Consider the following 16,325-nt stretch of genomic DNA (forward strand, 5'->3'; position numbering starts at 1 on the left):
CATAATCCCAGATATATGAATGTCTAAATGTCTGACCAAACAATTTAAATATTAATAATGCAAGAAAACATGCTTCGATCATCTAAACCACTTATTTAGACTTATTTTATTTAATGAGTAGATTATGCAGATTTTAATAAAGCCAAATAAGTTTTTTTGTAAGTAAATACGTTCAGTGACTTAAGACATTACACATAAAACACTCTTTTTCGTCACCTGCGGTCAGAATTACCGATAATGTAATATATATTTTTTTAATGTTACTGAACGAATCAGTGAACGAATCTGAGCTAATCATTTTGGTGAACGAACTGAAAATGAACGACTCTACTAAAAGAATCAAAATTTCCACCACTACTGTACACCTTTCCTTTCATTCTTGCTGGTACTCTTTTATCACACAACAGACCTGACACTTTTCTCCACCCATTCCAACCAGCCTGCACACGCTTCCTCACCTCTTTTCCACACTCCCCATTGCTCTGGACTGTTGACCCTAAGAACTTAAAATCCTGCACATTCTTTACCTCTTCTCCCTGTAACCTCAATGTTCCACTTGGTTCTCTCTCATTCACACACATGTATTCTGTCTTGCTGCGACTAACCTTCATTCCTCTTCTCTCCAGAGCCTAAACTTCCACCTCTCTAGACTTTCCTCCATCTGCTCCCTGCTCTCACTACAGATCACAATGTCATCCGCAAACATCATAATCCATGGAGATTCCTGTCAGACCTCATCTGTCAGCCTGTCCATCACCAAACAAGAAGGTGCTCAGAGTTATAATATATTATAATACTTTGTTATGCCTTTAGAAAGTATAATGCATTAAATCACATTAAAACAACCAATTTCAGACATAACAAGGAAATTGCAAATATTATAAAGCATTTTAACTATGGTTACAATTATTTATGAAGACATAAAATGCATTATACATAAAAATGTGTAAAGTGTAAAAATCCCTTAAATCAATCAATCATAAATTACTAGACATTTATCTGAAAACCACCTGAGTTTATTTGATTCCAAACACTTGCTAATTGTTCTTAAATTGCATTAAAGCTGTTTATTCAAGTTTCAACAAGCAGTACATATAGTGTCGTAGACTGGAGACATTTAAGATTTTAAAGACGTTAAAGACGTGTCATAGACTGGAGACGTTTAAAATTTATTTCAAGTTGTTCTTCCCATGATGGCTTTTTTAGTGTTTCTCTCTGGGTGTAATATAATAATGTAGCACTTTGGAGCAAATATGGATACCAGCAATCCAAAACTGGAAGCCAGGATGGCAAAAATCTCCACAGCAACTGCATATTTCCCTGGTGAGCTGACATATGCTGGAACAAATGCAATCCAGACAGCACAGAATATCAACATGCTAAAAGTGATAAACTTTGCTTCATTAAAATTGTCTGGAAGATTTCTCGCCAGGAAGGCTAACAGGAAACTTACTGCTGCTAAAAGGCCAATATAGCCGAGTAGCATTGTAAAGCCAGCCACTGAGCCAATAGTACATTCATATACTATTTTGGAACTGTTATACTGGCTGTTTTTATGGGGTGTTGGAGATGAATTTGATAGCCAGACTGCACATATTACAACCTGGAGGGCTGTTAGAACCAACACTGTGCATCTTTGTTGAGCTGCTCCAAACCATTTCATTGCTCCTTTGCCCTCAGGTCGGGATGACTTGAACACGGCTATTACCACCATAGTCTTGACCAGGATGCTGGAGATGCACAACACAAAGCTAATGCCAAACACAGCATGTTTTAACCGACACGTCCACAACTGCGGCTGGCCAATGAACAGCAGCACACACAGGAAACACAGTTTGAGTGATAACAGCAGTAGGAAGCTGAGCTCTGAATTGTTAGCTCGTACAACTGGAGTGTGGCGGTAATGTGCAAAGATGACAACCACTGCAGAACAGATACAGGTGCCAAGCAAGGAAGCAGTGCTCAGGGAAATGCCAAGTGGTTCCTCGTAGGATAGAAACTCCACTTCTTTGGGGACACACTGATCCTTATCTGTATTTGACCAGAACTCATTCGAACACACTATGCACTCAATGGAATCTATGTGTTTGAGAGAGAGAGAGAGAGAGAGAGAGAGAGAGAGAGAGAGAGAGAGAGAGAGAGAGAGAGAGAGAGACGGGGGGGGGGGGTATAATGTTAATTAAAGCTATGATTAAATAATAATACAGTTTCAGTTGTTCTTATGATTACATGACTTTCTTCACCTGACATATTAGAAATCTCTCCATCTGCACATGGCAAACAGTCAAAACAGCAGACAGGAAAACCCTTCCTTCTGGCTCGCCTGGTGCCTGGGGGGCAGCTCTCACTGCACACAGACTGTGGGGACTGATGGATACAAAAAATAAAATAAAAAGAATTAAGAAAATGTATATGTGTGTACAATGTTAGAAAAAAAAAAAACTCTTTCAGTGACCATTACTCACGTAATATGATAGACATATGATTGTGTTTTAAAAGTTTAAAAGACATGATAACATGCAATACTAATTACTTTATTTTTTTTCGAGTTCCAGTATATTGCATCTTCATTCAGTGTGAGCACCTTCCCTGTTGTTGCCCCTTCATCTACCACACCAACTGTGTGGACAATTATTGACCCGTCAGAGCTCGGCTGCCAGTTCATCACATCATAGATGGCAAGAGCGTCTCCATTCTTATCAAATGACACATGATCCCCAAAGCCTGTGGTGAAGTTCACTTTCTGTAGGTAATGAACCAGCTGTACAGTTTGAAGACAGAACAGATCTATCTTTATATTTTGTATGAACATGTTTTGTGTTTGTTTTTCATTTAACTATTCTATTCTATTCTATTCTATATTCTGATACGCTGTGCTTCTGTCCACAGGAGTCTTACCTGCCAGGGTTTCAGGTGTGATATGTCAGCACAGCTATTCCCACTAAATGGTCCTCTCCCCTCCTCACACTGCATAAGGCCATGTAATGCATGTGCAAGGGCATAAACTGCCTTATAGACATTGTATGAGGCCCTCAGCTCAGATACATCAGTGTATTCTGTGTCTGTGCTGCTCAGATCCTCATGCCCTGAACATATTCTTTCTCCCTCTCTGCCTCCAGAGTCAAAACTGCACCCGAACATATTTTCCCAGAAGATTCTCACCATATTATTTTTCAAATTACTGTCAGGATGGAGCTGTAACAGAAAATCACGAAGTCCCTGGATCTCCCCACGTCTGATGGCAATGCCAAGTGTGCCCCCCAGGAAGGGTAAAAGACGCTGAGTGTGAAATACAGGTGAAGTAGCCCAAGCTTCACTCGCAATCCACTGCCTGCCTGTTACATTCTGCAATACTACTTCATCCATCAAAGGCAGCAGATAGGCTTCTGTGGAGAACACCACCACCACTTTTGCTGTGGAGGCCTGAATCACGTGTACAATGCGATGAATGTCTATGTGGTTGTTATCAAGAGGTAAGATTTCAGAAAAAGAAACACAACCTCCAAACAACTGCACTTCCTTTTGGAATGACTGAGCAGCGTTTATACCGTAGTCATCATCGCTGTATAGAAGACCAACCCAGGTCCATCCAAAATGTCTCAAGATCTGAACCATAGCCCGCACCTGGAAGGCATCACTGGGGATAGTTCTGAAGAAAGAGGGGTACTTTTTCCTGTCACTCAAACAGGAGCAGGTGGCATAGTAGCTAACCTTATAGGAGGGATCACAATGACAATGAAAACAGATTATTTGTTTTCCCATTGTTATAGCGATCAATTACTCTTTTACATAGACAAATTGAAACATTTTATAGAAAGCTGTATAAGTTTAAATTCATCCCTTCCTACCATCGGTATTCGAAATAGTCCTAGCACACTGGATATTGCTATACAGTGAGTAGATCCAGGATCCCCCACAATTCCAATTACCGGTGGTGGGCCAGTGCAGTTGAAATTGGAAAGGATCTCATCTGTCCCACTAAGCAGGGCTGTTGCGGACCTAATTGCCACTCCAAGCTTCACACAGTTGTCATACAGATGATAACCAAGGGTGATGTTAGGCAACAGGTTAGGATTATTATTGATCTCATTTATGGCATATACCATAGTCTGTGCCTGCTGGAAACTTGCCATATAGAATCTAGAAAAGGCAGTATAAATGTTTATATTAAGTCACCCTAAATAATATCACTATAAACATATAAAAAATGTGTTAATGCAATCCCACAATACGATTATTTTCTGGATCTTTTCTGTATTTTAAGAGCAGTTAAGCCAGTACATTTAATTCGACAATCTGCTCTAAATGTACAAGATGTCTATAAAATACAACAAGAAACATAAACAACTGAATAAAAAACATAGACTTTGTTCTGCATGGTCTTCCTTCTATTGTCTTTTAAATGTCCTTTTTTGCCTTTTGTTTAGCCCAGGCTCACCGCTCACAATGCGACTGTTCCGGTTCTCTTTTAAAGTTCAGTTCTGGGAACACTGCAATGAGATGAAATGCAAACAGGCCTCCAATAATAAGGTCTCCATCTTGGTACATCCCATTTAACTTGAAGCGTCCTTGGAGTTGACAGGACCGAGCAATTGAAGCTGCAGAGATACAGGTAAAGGACAAATAAATAGAAACATATAGAGAGATCCACATCTCTATTACTTTCTCTCACTCTTCTCTCTCACCCACTTGACTCATTAATATATGATAAAGATTATGTGCTGCACTGCTTTATAGAACAGGTGGTGCCACATGGGCTTCTCAGAAATGACGTCACTAGGTCTCACTGCCTCTTTGTTTTGCACAGAATAAACAGTGTTTTCAAAAATGGCAGTTTAAAACTATGATGTGTTATTTTCTAGCAGAAAAATTTGTTAAATTCATTAAAAAATATATTTAAAAATATATATAAAACACATTTTATGCTAGGCTATGTTATGTTAATAAGTTACTTAACAATTCTAAGGGGTTGTGCAATGAAGGAAGGAAGGAAGGAAGGAAGGAAGGAAGGAAGGAAGAAAGAAAGAAAGAAAGAAAGAAAGAAAGAAAGAAAGAAAGAAAGAAAAAAAGAAAGAAAGAAAGAAAGAAAGAAAGAAAGAAAGAAAGAAAGAAAGAAAGAAAGAAAGAATTGCTTACATGCCTGTGAAAAGTGCCTGATCACTTTGGTTCTTTGTTATATCCAGTAGATGGCAGTCATCTAATGTTGAGCTGTATACCTGTCTACTCACTTTACATCTTTACTTTACATTCAAAGACCCCCATATTCTAAAATGCACATACACATTAATAATGAATTGCTTAAATTCAGAGTACCTGGGAGACAGCTAGTTTTCCTTGTTGCATTGTGAGTTTATACACACACACACACACACACACACACACACACACACACACACACACACACACATGTTGGTCTATGTGGTTTACAGGGACTCTCCATAGGCGTAATGGTTTTTATACTGTACAAACCGTATTTGCTATCCCCTTACACTGCCCCTGCCCCTAAACCTACCCATCACAGGAAACATTCTGCATTTTTACTTTCTCAAAAAAACATCATTTAGTATGTTTTTAAGGCCATTTGAATTATGAGGACATTTGATATGTCCTCATAAACCACATTTATAGTGTAATACCAGTGTAATACCCATGTAGTTATACAAATTTGTGTCCTCATAAACCACATAAACAGGCTCACACACACACACACACACACACACACACATGTATATATATATATATATATATATATATATATATATATATATATATATATATATATATATATAGTGTATCTGCAGAAAATATGTAAACTATTTTGTCTTTTTTTCTGTTGAAATTATAAAATTTGAGATCTTCATACATTTTAGAAGGATCCCTAATACATCAAGGCACTTTGATCTGAAACACTGGTAAATCACATGACCTGGGTGACTACTCCACCCACAATGTATATCATTGGCCAGTCTTACCTGATGTTTCTTTTGGCATCATTGTGATATATTTTATATAGCTGGGAATTCTAGACTTCCATACACATTGGATGGGGTCCTCACAAGCTGTTTCCATGGTTGGATTTGAAAGATTCAGCAATGGCCAATAAGTTGCCAGTGAGTCAACTGGCACCATTGGGTCTTTTGCTTCTCCTGCACTTCTCAGTAATTCTCTGCACCTTAATGAACAATAGATGCTGGATATTGGGTGATTTTAATTCACCAGTACTGGAACAGGATGGTGATATTGTAATTGGAGGGCTCTTTCCCATGCACTATATTGCTCCGCAAACAGACCATGATTACTCTGAACGGCCACGGCATCTAGAGTGCAGCGGGTGTGTGAAACGCCATGCAGATAACGGAAAATAACAATGAAAAGATAACATACCAATTGGTTTAAAATTATGAATAGAAACCTTAAATGTAACATTAATGAGATCCATAATTTATTACTCATAACATGTGATGCACTATTATGCTATAAGAATAATGTTCATCACTTTTGCGATCTGTTTTTCCTCAGACTAAGCCTGTTTGTTACCTTTTCAACTACTGTTGTTTTTGCTTTTTGTCCGTCTTCTCAGCAGGTTTGATTTTCGTGCATTCCGCTGGGCCCAAACAATGGTGTTTGCTATTAAAGAAATCAACAATAATTCCAGTTTATTACCAGGAGTGACACTAGGTTATCGGATCTTGGATAGCTGTGATCATGTGCACACAAGCCTGCGGAGTGTGCTTTTCCTGGTGAACGGCACCTCCAGTCAAACACAGGTTGATGCTGCTGGCAGTGCCAAATGCCTTTCCACTGCCCCGGTGCCAGCTGTCATCGGTCTGGCATCATCTTCTCCTACACGGGCTGTGGCACAAACATTGGGTCCATTTGGAATTCCACTGGTAAGAGTCTGAGTAAGAGGTGATAATTCTAGATATTTATGTATTAACATTCCTGGCCTTGAAATGTGTTTAGCATTTATATAAGCTCGGTGAGTGTTTTACCCCTTGATAAATGTCTTGATAAACATATCCACCTTCAAGCAACTATTAATGCTCATAAAAACAAATAAGAAATACTCACAGCTTTAAACTAATACTGTCTGTTATGATATAATATTTAATAAATAACATGCATTTTATGATCCTGCAAAAATGAATAGGTTACTTGCATACTTTCTTTTAGTACATATTATTTATTCTACTGATTCCACTGGATACTATTGATTAATAATGTTGCTTTGAATTTTAGCTATTGTCAAAAATATCTCTCTTGCTTCCTTTTTTCCCAAGTTTACATAGTTGTTTCAGCACAAAACAAAGGGTAACATCCTTTAGGAAAAAAAAAATGAACAAAAAAAGATCAGCATCTATAACATGATCAGTGCAAATATATTTTTGTATACTGTTCTACTGTTCTTAATACGTTAAAAAGATTGTTTCCTCTCCAAATTTGAGATTTTGCAATATTATATGTATATTTTAGAAAAAATAAAAACAAAGTCTGCCACAAATAATATTTCAAGACCTTGCTTTCAATTTTCAAGTCTTTCATAATGTCCCCTTTTCTGCTTTTTTTCTTGCTCTTTCTCTGCTGACGGTCCTTTCAAGATAAGCTACTTTGCAACCTGCACTTGCCTCACAGATAAGAAGGAATACCCTTCTTTCCTTCGTACTGTTCCCAGTGATGTATTTCAGGTGCAGGGACTGGTCCAGTTGGTTTCCCATTTTGGCTGGCGCTGGGTGGGCACAGTGGGCACAGATGATGACTACAGTCACTATGGTATCCAGGCCTTTACTGAGCAGCTTGAAAGAATTGGTGGCTGCATAGCCTTTCACCACACTATACCAAAAGCACCTTCCCAGGCACAGATACATGCTATTCTTAATAGCCTGGAGGATTCCACTGCACGAGTGATTATAGCATTTGCCACTGAAGGACAGCTGCTGGAACTCATGGCTGAAGTGGCTCGTAGGAATCTGACGAGGTGGCAGTGGGTTGCCAGTGAAGCCTGGGTGACAGCCAAACTTCTCACTATCCCTGAGCTTCACCATGTCCTGGCTGGAACAGTGGGCTTTTCCTTCAGGGGCACTACTATTCCAGGCTTGGCTGATTTTCTCCTTGGGGTAAGACCTTCAACAAGACCTGAATCTGTTTTCATTAACATGTTTTGGGAGGAATTGTTTGGATGCAGCCTAGGTTATAAAGAGAGTGGTGATTCTGAGTTGCCACTCTGTACTGGCTCAGAGGATCTGATGAAGACTGAGAATAGCTATACAGATGTATCAAGGGTGAGAATTTCATACAATGTCTATAAAGCAGTGTATGCTATTGCTCATGCTCTACACCAGCTGTTACAATGTGGCTCTGAGGAACAAAGCCCAGAACAAATATGCAAAACTGAATCAAAGTTCTCTCCATGGCAGGTAATATTAATGTGTTTGTCAGAACCTTCTTGTACATTAGCGATTTTAAAATGTGTTAAAACTATTGTTATTTTGCTAAACAATTATATTTGAATTTATATTCCATACTATAATTATATTTATTTTATATTGCTTGCCTTAACTAATTAATTAGCTTCTTCACCACCTGAAAAAAGTGAATTTTACAAACCAGTTCAAAGAGAAGGTGTATTTTGACAACAATGGAGAGCCCGTGCCCCTCTATGACATCATAAACTGGCAGAAACATGACAGAGGTACCATCCAGTTTCAGATGGTGGGCACTTATGATGGCTCTGCCCCACATGGACAGCAGCTTAAAATAGATGAGGGGTTCATTCAGTGGGCAGGGGGACTTACTGAGGTGAGCCTGTGCCCCTGGGACAAAAAGTTCCTGATTTTATGTAAAAAAAAAGTTTCCTGATTTTATGTTTTGTGTGCAGGTTCCTCTTTCTTTATGTACCCCTCCTTGTCCACCTGGAACACGCCAGGCCACTCGACCGGGACAGCCAGTCTGCTGCTTTGACTGTTTGCCCTGTGCTGAAGGGGAAATCAGCAATATCTCAGGTAAAAAAAATAGATAGCATAGATGATCGATCTATCTATCTATCTATCTATCTATCTATCTATCTATCTATCTATCTATCTATCTATCTATCTATCTATCTATCTATCTATCTATCTATCCATCCATCCATCCATCCATCCATCCATCCATCCATCCATCCATCCATCCATCCATCCATCCATCCATCCTTCCATCCATCCATCTATCATCTTGAGCTGTTTATTTTGTGATGATGACTGACTGACAGTATATTATCTATTTTTTTTATTATACGGTGCAACTAATTAAATAAATAAACAAGGCAGCGGCTATTTGCACATAGTGTAAATATTATCTAGTTGCTATTTACACTAATGCAAATATCAATATATGCTATTTACACCAACAACTAGATTCTATTTACACTCAGTGGAAATAGCATATTTTCTAATTGTATTTACACTAAGTACAAATAGCAATAGATGCTATTTACACCGTGTTAATAGCAACTAGATTATATTTACACTCAGTGAAAATAATTTTTTTTCTTAGCAATAGATGATATTTACACTAAGTGCAAATAGCTGTAGTTTATATTTACTAAGTGAAAATAGTGATATATTCAATTTACACCATATAAAAGTAGCAGTTATTTGCCATATAAATAGTAATTCCATGTAATTTATAATTTTTTTTGACAGATACATACTATTTGCAACTCAATTATTGTTGTACATTAACAGGATGCAATAATAACAGTGTAAATTATTATTTGTATTTAAATTATTAAATGGAATGCCGCCTTAAAGGGACAATAAAAGCCCTCCTTACACCTATCACTAACCCTACCCAATAAATGCTTTTATTATTATTAAACATTTTGTATGGCACTTTATTTCCACATTATTTCCACATTTAGAACAATATCTTAATTTTTATTGAAAATAAATGCCTGTCCGACAGGGCCGTTTCTAGCCTTTCTGGCAACCTAGGCAAGATTCATATTGTGACGAAGAGACTGAGGCGTTCGGATCCATCTGCAGTATTTTATTAATACAGAAAACAGGGGCAATCCAAGAAACGTAGGTCAAACAGGCATGGGTCAGAGGCAGGCGGCTTAGGTTCAAAAACGATATCAAAGTCCAAGTCAAAAATACAAGAGCAAACACAAGAAATAAGCTAGAGACAGCGTGTAGGTAAATCAAGACTTCACAACTGAACAAAGAACATAGCAGTCCATATAAAGGTGAGCTGAGGGTACACAGGTGATAATGATGCAGAGATAATAAGGTTAATAGGAGCATGCAGTCCTAATACGCAGGAGAGAGGGATCTGGTGAAACCAGGAGGAGGCGCAGTTGAGCGTTCTGTGACACATATCTTGCTTTGATTTCTATGATCTACATATGTGTATTTTAAGATGTTCTGAAGGCCAAAAAATTAGATAACAATAGCTTAAAAACCATGTCACTCGACGCCGCTGCGGATTGAAGAACACAGTGACACAAAGACTAAAAGATGGGACGAAGCCGTAGCCGAAGCCTCGCGCCAGTTTCATATGTTTTTAAAGGTTAATCACATATTTTTTTAGGGGAGGCTGAGGCATAAGTTCATAAAAAAGGGCCTAGTGACGCCCATGGTTATGAAATTATCACTTGATCAATTTACACTAAACAGCTATCTCTGATGTAATGTTTTTTTTTAATTCAAATGAACTATGCTATAATGTTCTGCACCTGAAATAAATGAGCATGGCGTGTGGTCTGTCCAGTACTAATATTCAGTGTAATGTTTTGCTCAACGTTAGGATAGAGCGACCAGCTTAGTAGAGACAAGTAACCAGGCTAACATACCTGAATATTTCGCTTTCTTTTTTTTCTTTTTTCTTTTTGTGATACTGAGCCCCTGATGGCTTTGACCTTTTCATGATGATGAAACTAAATGAAGGGATGGAATTTGCTCAAAGAGTTACAATGTAAAACAATTAGAATTTATTTTAGTACATTTAAAAAAAATGTTGTTTAATATTTTGTTCACTTGCAGTCAGTACACTCCGAGTTACGTCAGTACTGACGAAATGGGGGTTTCACTTAGAAGCCAGCCAGCTTCGATCTCAAACAAAACGATCCAATGGCATGAAAATGCTCTGGGTCTGTGGAATTTGCATAATACAACTCCGCCCCACCACGTGGGTATAAACAGCGTTGTATTGCAGTCTTGCATTTATGTTTTTGATTTGGAGCCAATTTCTACATGCCTTCCTGAGTGTTTATATTTCTTCAAGACAAGTGTCTCTCCAGAGTGTTGGCTTACGGCACATTCCAGCGAGTTCCGCATTCCTGTTCGATCTGAGCAGTGGTCTATGCAAGCGGGTAAAACACCTGTAAAAGAGCTGCACGCGGGCTTCAGTTTAAAGATATCTCGTCCTTGCTCCGTTCCTGGGGCGTTCATGGATGTGTCATGTTGTCACTGCGGGAACTTCGAGGCCCAACAGTTCTCGGCCGCACAGAGACAGACTGAGGCTATCAAACATATCCTGCCACGGCGGCCCTCTGCTGCTCCCACCCAGCCGCTGGCCCAGGCAACTCAGCCTGCTCCCCGTCGAGGCCGCCCTCCTTCGGCTCAGCAGCAACCTTAACCTGGGCCAAAGCGCAGAGGTGCCCGCGCCTGTCTCTGCCCCGAAGCCAGCTAAACTGCAGGCTGAGCGGCAGTCCTGAGACAGGCTGCTCGGAGGTGAACTCGGTTCTCTCCCAGGGGATGGTAACAGGACCATTCCTTCCCCGGAGGAGGGCTGGGGGAGAATCTTTTGTTTAACTTCCAATTCCCCACCGCTGGTCTCAAAAAAATGGCCAGCGACACCCTATTCTTGGTTAAAGAGATAACTGATTCATTCACCTCTGAGCCCCAAGAGGGTGCGACTGGCAGTGTGTGCCGCACAGCCTCGCCATTCTCAGTCCCCTCTGTCACCAGCCCCTACCAGTTGAGAGACCCGTGGTACGCTCCGCCTCCCCTGGTCTCTTCTGTCAGAGCGTGGAGTTTGGCCACGCCCACACCTTGGGACACTGTAACACCTCCCTTGTCTGGGCCAGTCATTCCTCCTTGCTGCGCCACTGCGGGTATGCCTGTGGCTCGCATGACCCCGCTGGTTCAGTTTCTGGGGGCCTGACTAGCGCTGTAGCACTCAGAAGGTCCAGCTGGCTCACTCGCACCATCAGGCTCGACTATCACTTAAGTTCTCACAATCTCCTCCCCGGTTTCGGGGAATCCGCTTATACCATGGTGGGTAGCAATGCCCGCCGTGCAGGGATCGACACCCTACTGGCGAAGGGTGGCATCAAGATCATCCCTCCGGCCGAGATGAAGTCCGGCTTCTACAGCCCTTACTTCAATGTACCCAAGAAAGGTGGCGAGTTATGACCGATTCTGGATCTGCGCATCTTAAACCGAACCCTGCACAGGCTCCCGTTCAAGATGTTGACAGCCAAACGCATTTTCGAATGCGTTTGTCCACACGATTGGTTTGCAGTGTTCGACCTGAAGGATGCGTACTTTCATGTCTCCATTCTTCCTCGACACAGACCATTTCTATGGTTTTTGCCTTCGAAGGACGGGCATATAAGTATGCCGTTCTATTATTCTCTTCGCCTGGCCCTGTCTTCTCACGTCTTCACAAAAGTCGTCAAGGCAGCCCTAGTGCCACTCAGACAGCTTGCGGTTTGCATACTGAACTACCTCGACCACTGGCTGATTCTAAACCACTCTTGAGATTAGGTTTGCGAACACAGGGACCTGGTTCTCCACCATCTTTCTCGTCTGGGCCTTCTGGTCAACTGGGAAAAGACCAAACTCTTCCCGGTGCAGCTTTTCTCTATATGTACGTAGATTGACTTGGTCTTCATGTGAGCGCAGCTTAAGAAAGAGTGCGCACAGTCCCTGCTGGCTTGTCACTAAAGTCATTTCAGAGGGTCCTGGGGCATATGGCATCCGCAGCTGTAACGCTGTAACGCTGCTTGTGTTTCTTTATTGAGACCGATCCAGCACTGGCTTCGCGGCCGAATCCCGCGGTGGGCATGGCAACGAGGCACGCTCCAGGTAGAAGTTACCCAGCCCTGCCATTAGACCTTCTCCCTGCGGAGGAACCTCCAGTTTCTACATGCAGGAGTTCCCTAAGAACGAGTTTCCAGGCATGTTGTGGTGACAACAGATGCCTCTGACACGGGCTGGGGTGCCATGTGCAATGGACATGCTGCTGGCTCCTGAAGGGACCTTTGGCATGTCAATTGCCTTGAGTTGCTGGCCGTACGTCTTGCCCAGCACCACTTTCGGGCCCTGCTGAAGAACAAGAACGTAATAGTGCGGTCAGACAATGTGGCAACCTTAGCGTACATCAACCGACAAGGTAGTCTACGCTCTCGCCTGATGTCACAACTCATCTGCCACCTCCTGTTATGGAGTCAGAAGTATCTGAGGTCTCATTTCGTGCCATTTACATCCTGGGGGACCTGAATCGTGCAGCCAACCAACTGTCACAGCTTCAGCCTCTTCCGGGGGAATGGAGACTCCATCCCCAGGTGGTTCAGCTTTTTTGGGACCAGTTTGGCGACATACAGATAGATCTGTTTGCCTCCTTCGACTCTTCCCACTGCCGCTGGTACTACTCCCTGAACGAGAGGACCCTCGGCACGGATGCACTAGCGCACAACTGCTTACGGGGTCTACGCAAATATGCGTTTCCCCCAGTGAGCCTTCTCGCACAGCTCCTGTGCAAGATCAGGGAGGACAGGGAGCAGGTCCTTGTGGTCGCCCCGTATTGGCCCGGCCAGACCTGGTTCTCCGAACTCATACTCCTTGCGACACCACCTCCCTGGCCTATTCCCCTGAGGAAGGACCTTTCTCAGAGGGGGGGCACCATATGGCACCCGCGTCCCAACCTGTGGAACCTCCACGTGTGGCTACTGGATGGGACGCGGCAGGTTTGAGTACCCTACCACCTCCAGTGGTGGCTACCATCACATTCCCGTGAGGCCCTCGTCCACGAGCCTACGCATTGAAAAGGAACCTCTTCGTCACCTAGCGCCCTTTGCACTTACGCAGACAGGACTCGGATTGTACTGACTGAAAGGGAACGTCTCAGTTACGTATGGAACCCTCGTTCCCTGAAGGAAGGGAATGAAGACTTATGTCCCCATGTACCTATGTTATGGTAGGGAAACTCAGCCTCGGCCCCTCTGCAGGTAAACATAAATGCAAGACTGCAATGCAACAACGTTTATACCCACGTGTTGGGGCGGAGTTGCATTATGCAGATTCCACAGACTCATGGCATTTTCATGTCATTGGATCGTTTTGATTGAGATCGAAGGCAGCTGGCTTCTAAGTGAAACTCCCATTTCGTTAGTATTGACATAACGTCTCCATTCCCTTCCTTCCTTCAGGGAACGAGGGTTTCATACATAACCGAGACGTTATCTTAAACCCCCAAGATATCAGGCGATGCAACAGTCTGAAAAAAGTAATAGATTAAGAAAACTATTTAAAATGCTGTCTTAATAATAAAAACTTAAAAAACTACCGTGTCTACACCGGACGCGTCTGCTGTTACTCGTGTTACATAGTGCCGCAAAATCCAAAGGCTGTCTACAATGGATGCAAGAAAGCGACCATTGCAAAGCATTTGTCCTTCATGTCAGAAATTCATAAATAGAACAAGGCATCAGTTTTACTGAAATTCATTGTTTGTGACGCACAGCATCCTGTGTAGACAGAATCACTGTTTATAATAAACGTTATTGTTTTTAGTCACTTTGCATAGCAACATTCATGTCTGGTTTAGAAAAGGTGTCAGGGTGGCACAACTGCAAACTTGCCTCTTTTATTGTGAATAGACAAGGTAATAACAGTAAACATGATAATGCATCATCCAGAGGACACCAACTGATCCTTGTGACATAGTGAAAAGGTTTGAAGATCTCTCTCAAATACTGGTAAAAACTGCTAATTTCAAGTATGGGTGAGTTGGAACACTTTTTGGTTGTACTGCCTGACAAAAGGGCAAAATGTTGTTTAACTGAAACTTGTTCAAACACATTGTTCAAGACTCAAAAACATGCATTACATCAGTTTAGTTTTTTTTTAAACACCTTTTCTTAAGGCTTTATTTGTCAATGACCCTTATACACATGAGCGAATAGGAAACATCTGACTTCAGACTGACCAAAAACAACAAAAAAAACAACAACAGAGTTTTGTAATAATGTGTGATTTATAGAAAATCTGGTTGACCCACAGTGTCTGTTTATGTCTACTAGGTGCTACTGAGTGTACCAAGTGCCCCCAGTACTACTGGCCAAACAAAGAAAGGGTTTCTTGTGTTGCTGGCATAGAGGAGTTCCTGTCATACCGTGAAATCATGGGTATCATTCTCATTTCTTTGTCTCTCTTTGGAGTCGCTGTGGCAGCTGTTATCACAGTGATTTTTTTCATTTTTCGAAGCACACCCATCGTTAAGGCCAACAACTCTGAGATGAGTTTTCTGTTGTTGTTGTCTCTCAAACTTTGCTTCCTTTGCTCACTAGTATTTGTGGGCCGGCCCTCACCATGGACATGCCGTGCCCGGCAAGCTGCATTTGGGATTAGCTTTGTTCTATGTATCTCATGCATACTGGTCAAGACTATTGTGGTGCTTTTGGCCTTTCGTTCCACTATGCCTGGGACCATTTCTCTAAAACTATTTGGCCCTTCACAGCAAAGGGTTTTCATCTTCTGCTGCACGACAGGCCAAGTTATACTGTGTGCTTGCTGGCTGGCACTAGCACCTCCTTACCCCTACAAAAACACATCCTATCAGGGTGGTAAGATTGTGCTAGAATGTAAAGATGTGTGGCCACTAGGATTTTACCTGGTGTTGGGCTATATTGGGTTGCTCTCTTGTATGTGCTTTGTTCTCGCCTTCCTTGGAAGGAAACTACCAGATACATTTAATGAAGCTAAGCTCATCACTTTTAGTATGCTGATATTTTTTGCTGTGTGGATCTCTTTTATACCAGCATACAACAGTTCACCAGGGAAATACACAGTGGCTGTTGAGATATTTGCCATTCTAGCTTCCACTTTCGGACTTCTGTTTTGTATTTTTATACCAAAATGCTATGTGATTCTGTTAAGGCCTGATTTAAACACAAAGAAGGGAATGACTGGAAAAATATCCAAATAAAATGTTATCACTTACCCTGTCTATCTGATCAGCATTTCATTCCGATTTATCTAATTGTTCGGTTATGATTGCTGTATTCTTTTAAAATATATGCAAGCCAGTAATTCTGTCACAAATAACTAATTTTAGTTCAT

The 16,325-nt window shown here is 41.4% G+C and overlaps 2 protein-coding genes across 4 annotated transcripts; one reads left to right on the top strand and one right to left on the bottom strand.

The window, feature by feature from the left end:
• Positions 1-1,174: 1,174 nt before the first annotated feature.
• On the bottom strand, positions 1,175-10,127 carry olfcq1 (olfactory receptor C family, q1). 3 transcript variants are annotated; one of them, XM_067419319.1, is made up of 7 exons: positions 10,073-10,127; positions 4,439-4,598; positions 3,849-4,140; positions 2,899-3,711; positions 2,534-2,761; positions 2,244-2,367; positions 1,175-2,079 (listed from the first exon to the last, which is right to left on the bottom strand). In XM_067419319.1, exons 2-7 carry the CDS (start codon positions 4,546-4,548, stop codon positions 1,175-1,177), a joined length of 2,472 nt encoding a protein of 823 aa, XP_067275420.1. In that variant the 5' UTR covers positions 4,549-4,598; positions 10,073-10,127. The 3 variants fall into 3 exon arrangements, with proteins under 3 accessions (XP_067275420.1, XP_067275418.1, XP_067275419.1); XM_067419317.1 differs by lacking the exon at positions 10,073-10,127 and having other exon boundaries at positions 4,439-4,653; XM_067419318.1 differs by lacking the exon at positions 10,073-10,127 and having other exon boundaries at positions 2,244-2,358; positions 4,439-4,548.
• On the top strand, positions 6,093-16,191 carry olfcu1 (olfactory receptor C family, u1). The gene is made up of 6 exons (XM_067419410.1): positions 6,093-6,331; positions 6,584-6,890; positions 7,599-8,414; positions 8,569-8,796; positions 8,876-8,999; positions 15,287-16,191. The coding sequence occupies exons 1-6, from the start codon at positions 6,093-6,095 to the stop codon at positions 16,189-16,191; spliced, it is 2,619 nt and encodes an 872-aa protein (XP_067275511.1).
• The last annotated feature ends 134 nt before the right edge of the window (positions 16,192-16,325 follow it).

The sequence above is a fragment of the Pseudorasbora parva genome, chromosome 16 (assembly GCF_024679245.1).
Source record: "Pseudorasbora parva isolate DD20220531a chromosome 16, ASM2467924v1, whole genome shotgun sequence".
NCBI lineage: Eukaryota > Metazoa > Chordata > Actinopteri > Cypriniformes > Gobionidae > Pseudorasbora > Pseudorasbora parva.

Bases quoted from the DNA above. Each gene is read 5' to 3' on its own strand.
- olfcu1 (XM_067419410.1), top strand. From the start codon at position 6,093: ATGGCCAATAAGTTGCCAGTGAGTCAACTGGCACCATTGGGTCTTTTG. The intron at 6,332-6,583 runs GTGTGTGAAACG...TCTTCTCAGCAG, and splicing joins CGGCATCTAGAGTGCAGCGG to GTTTGATTTTCGTGCATTCC. The intron at 8,415-8,568 runs GTAATATTAATG...CTAATTAATTAG, and splicing joins CAAAGTTCTCTCCATGGCAG to CTTCTTCACCACCTGAAAAA.
- olfcq1 (XM_067419317.1), bottom strand. From the start codon at position 4,653: ATGTGGATCTCTCTATATGTTTCTATTTATTTGTCCTTTACCTGTATC. The intron at 2,762-2,898 runs GTAAGACTCCTG...CAAACTGTACAG, and splicing joins CACACCTGAAACCCTGGCAG to CTGGTTCATTACCTACAGAA. The intron at 2,080-2,243 runs GTGAAGAAAGTC...TCAAACACATAG, and splicing joins AGAGATTTCTAATATGTCAG to ATTCCATTGAGTGCATAGTG.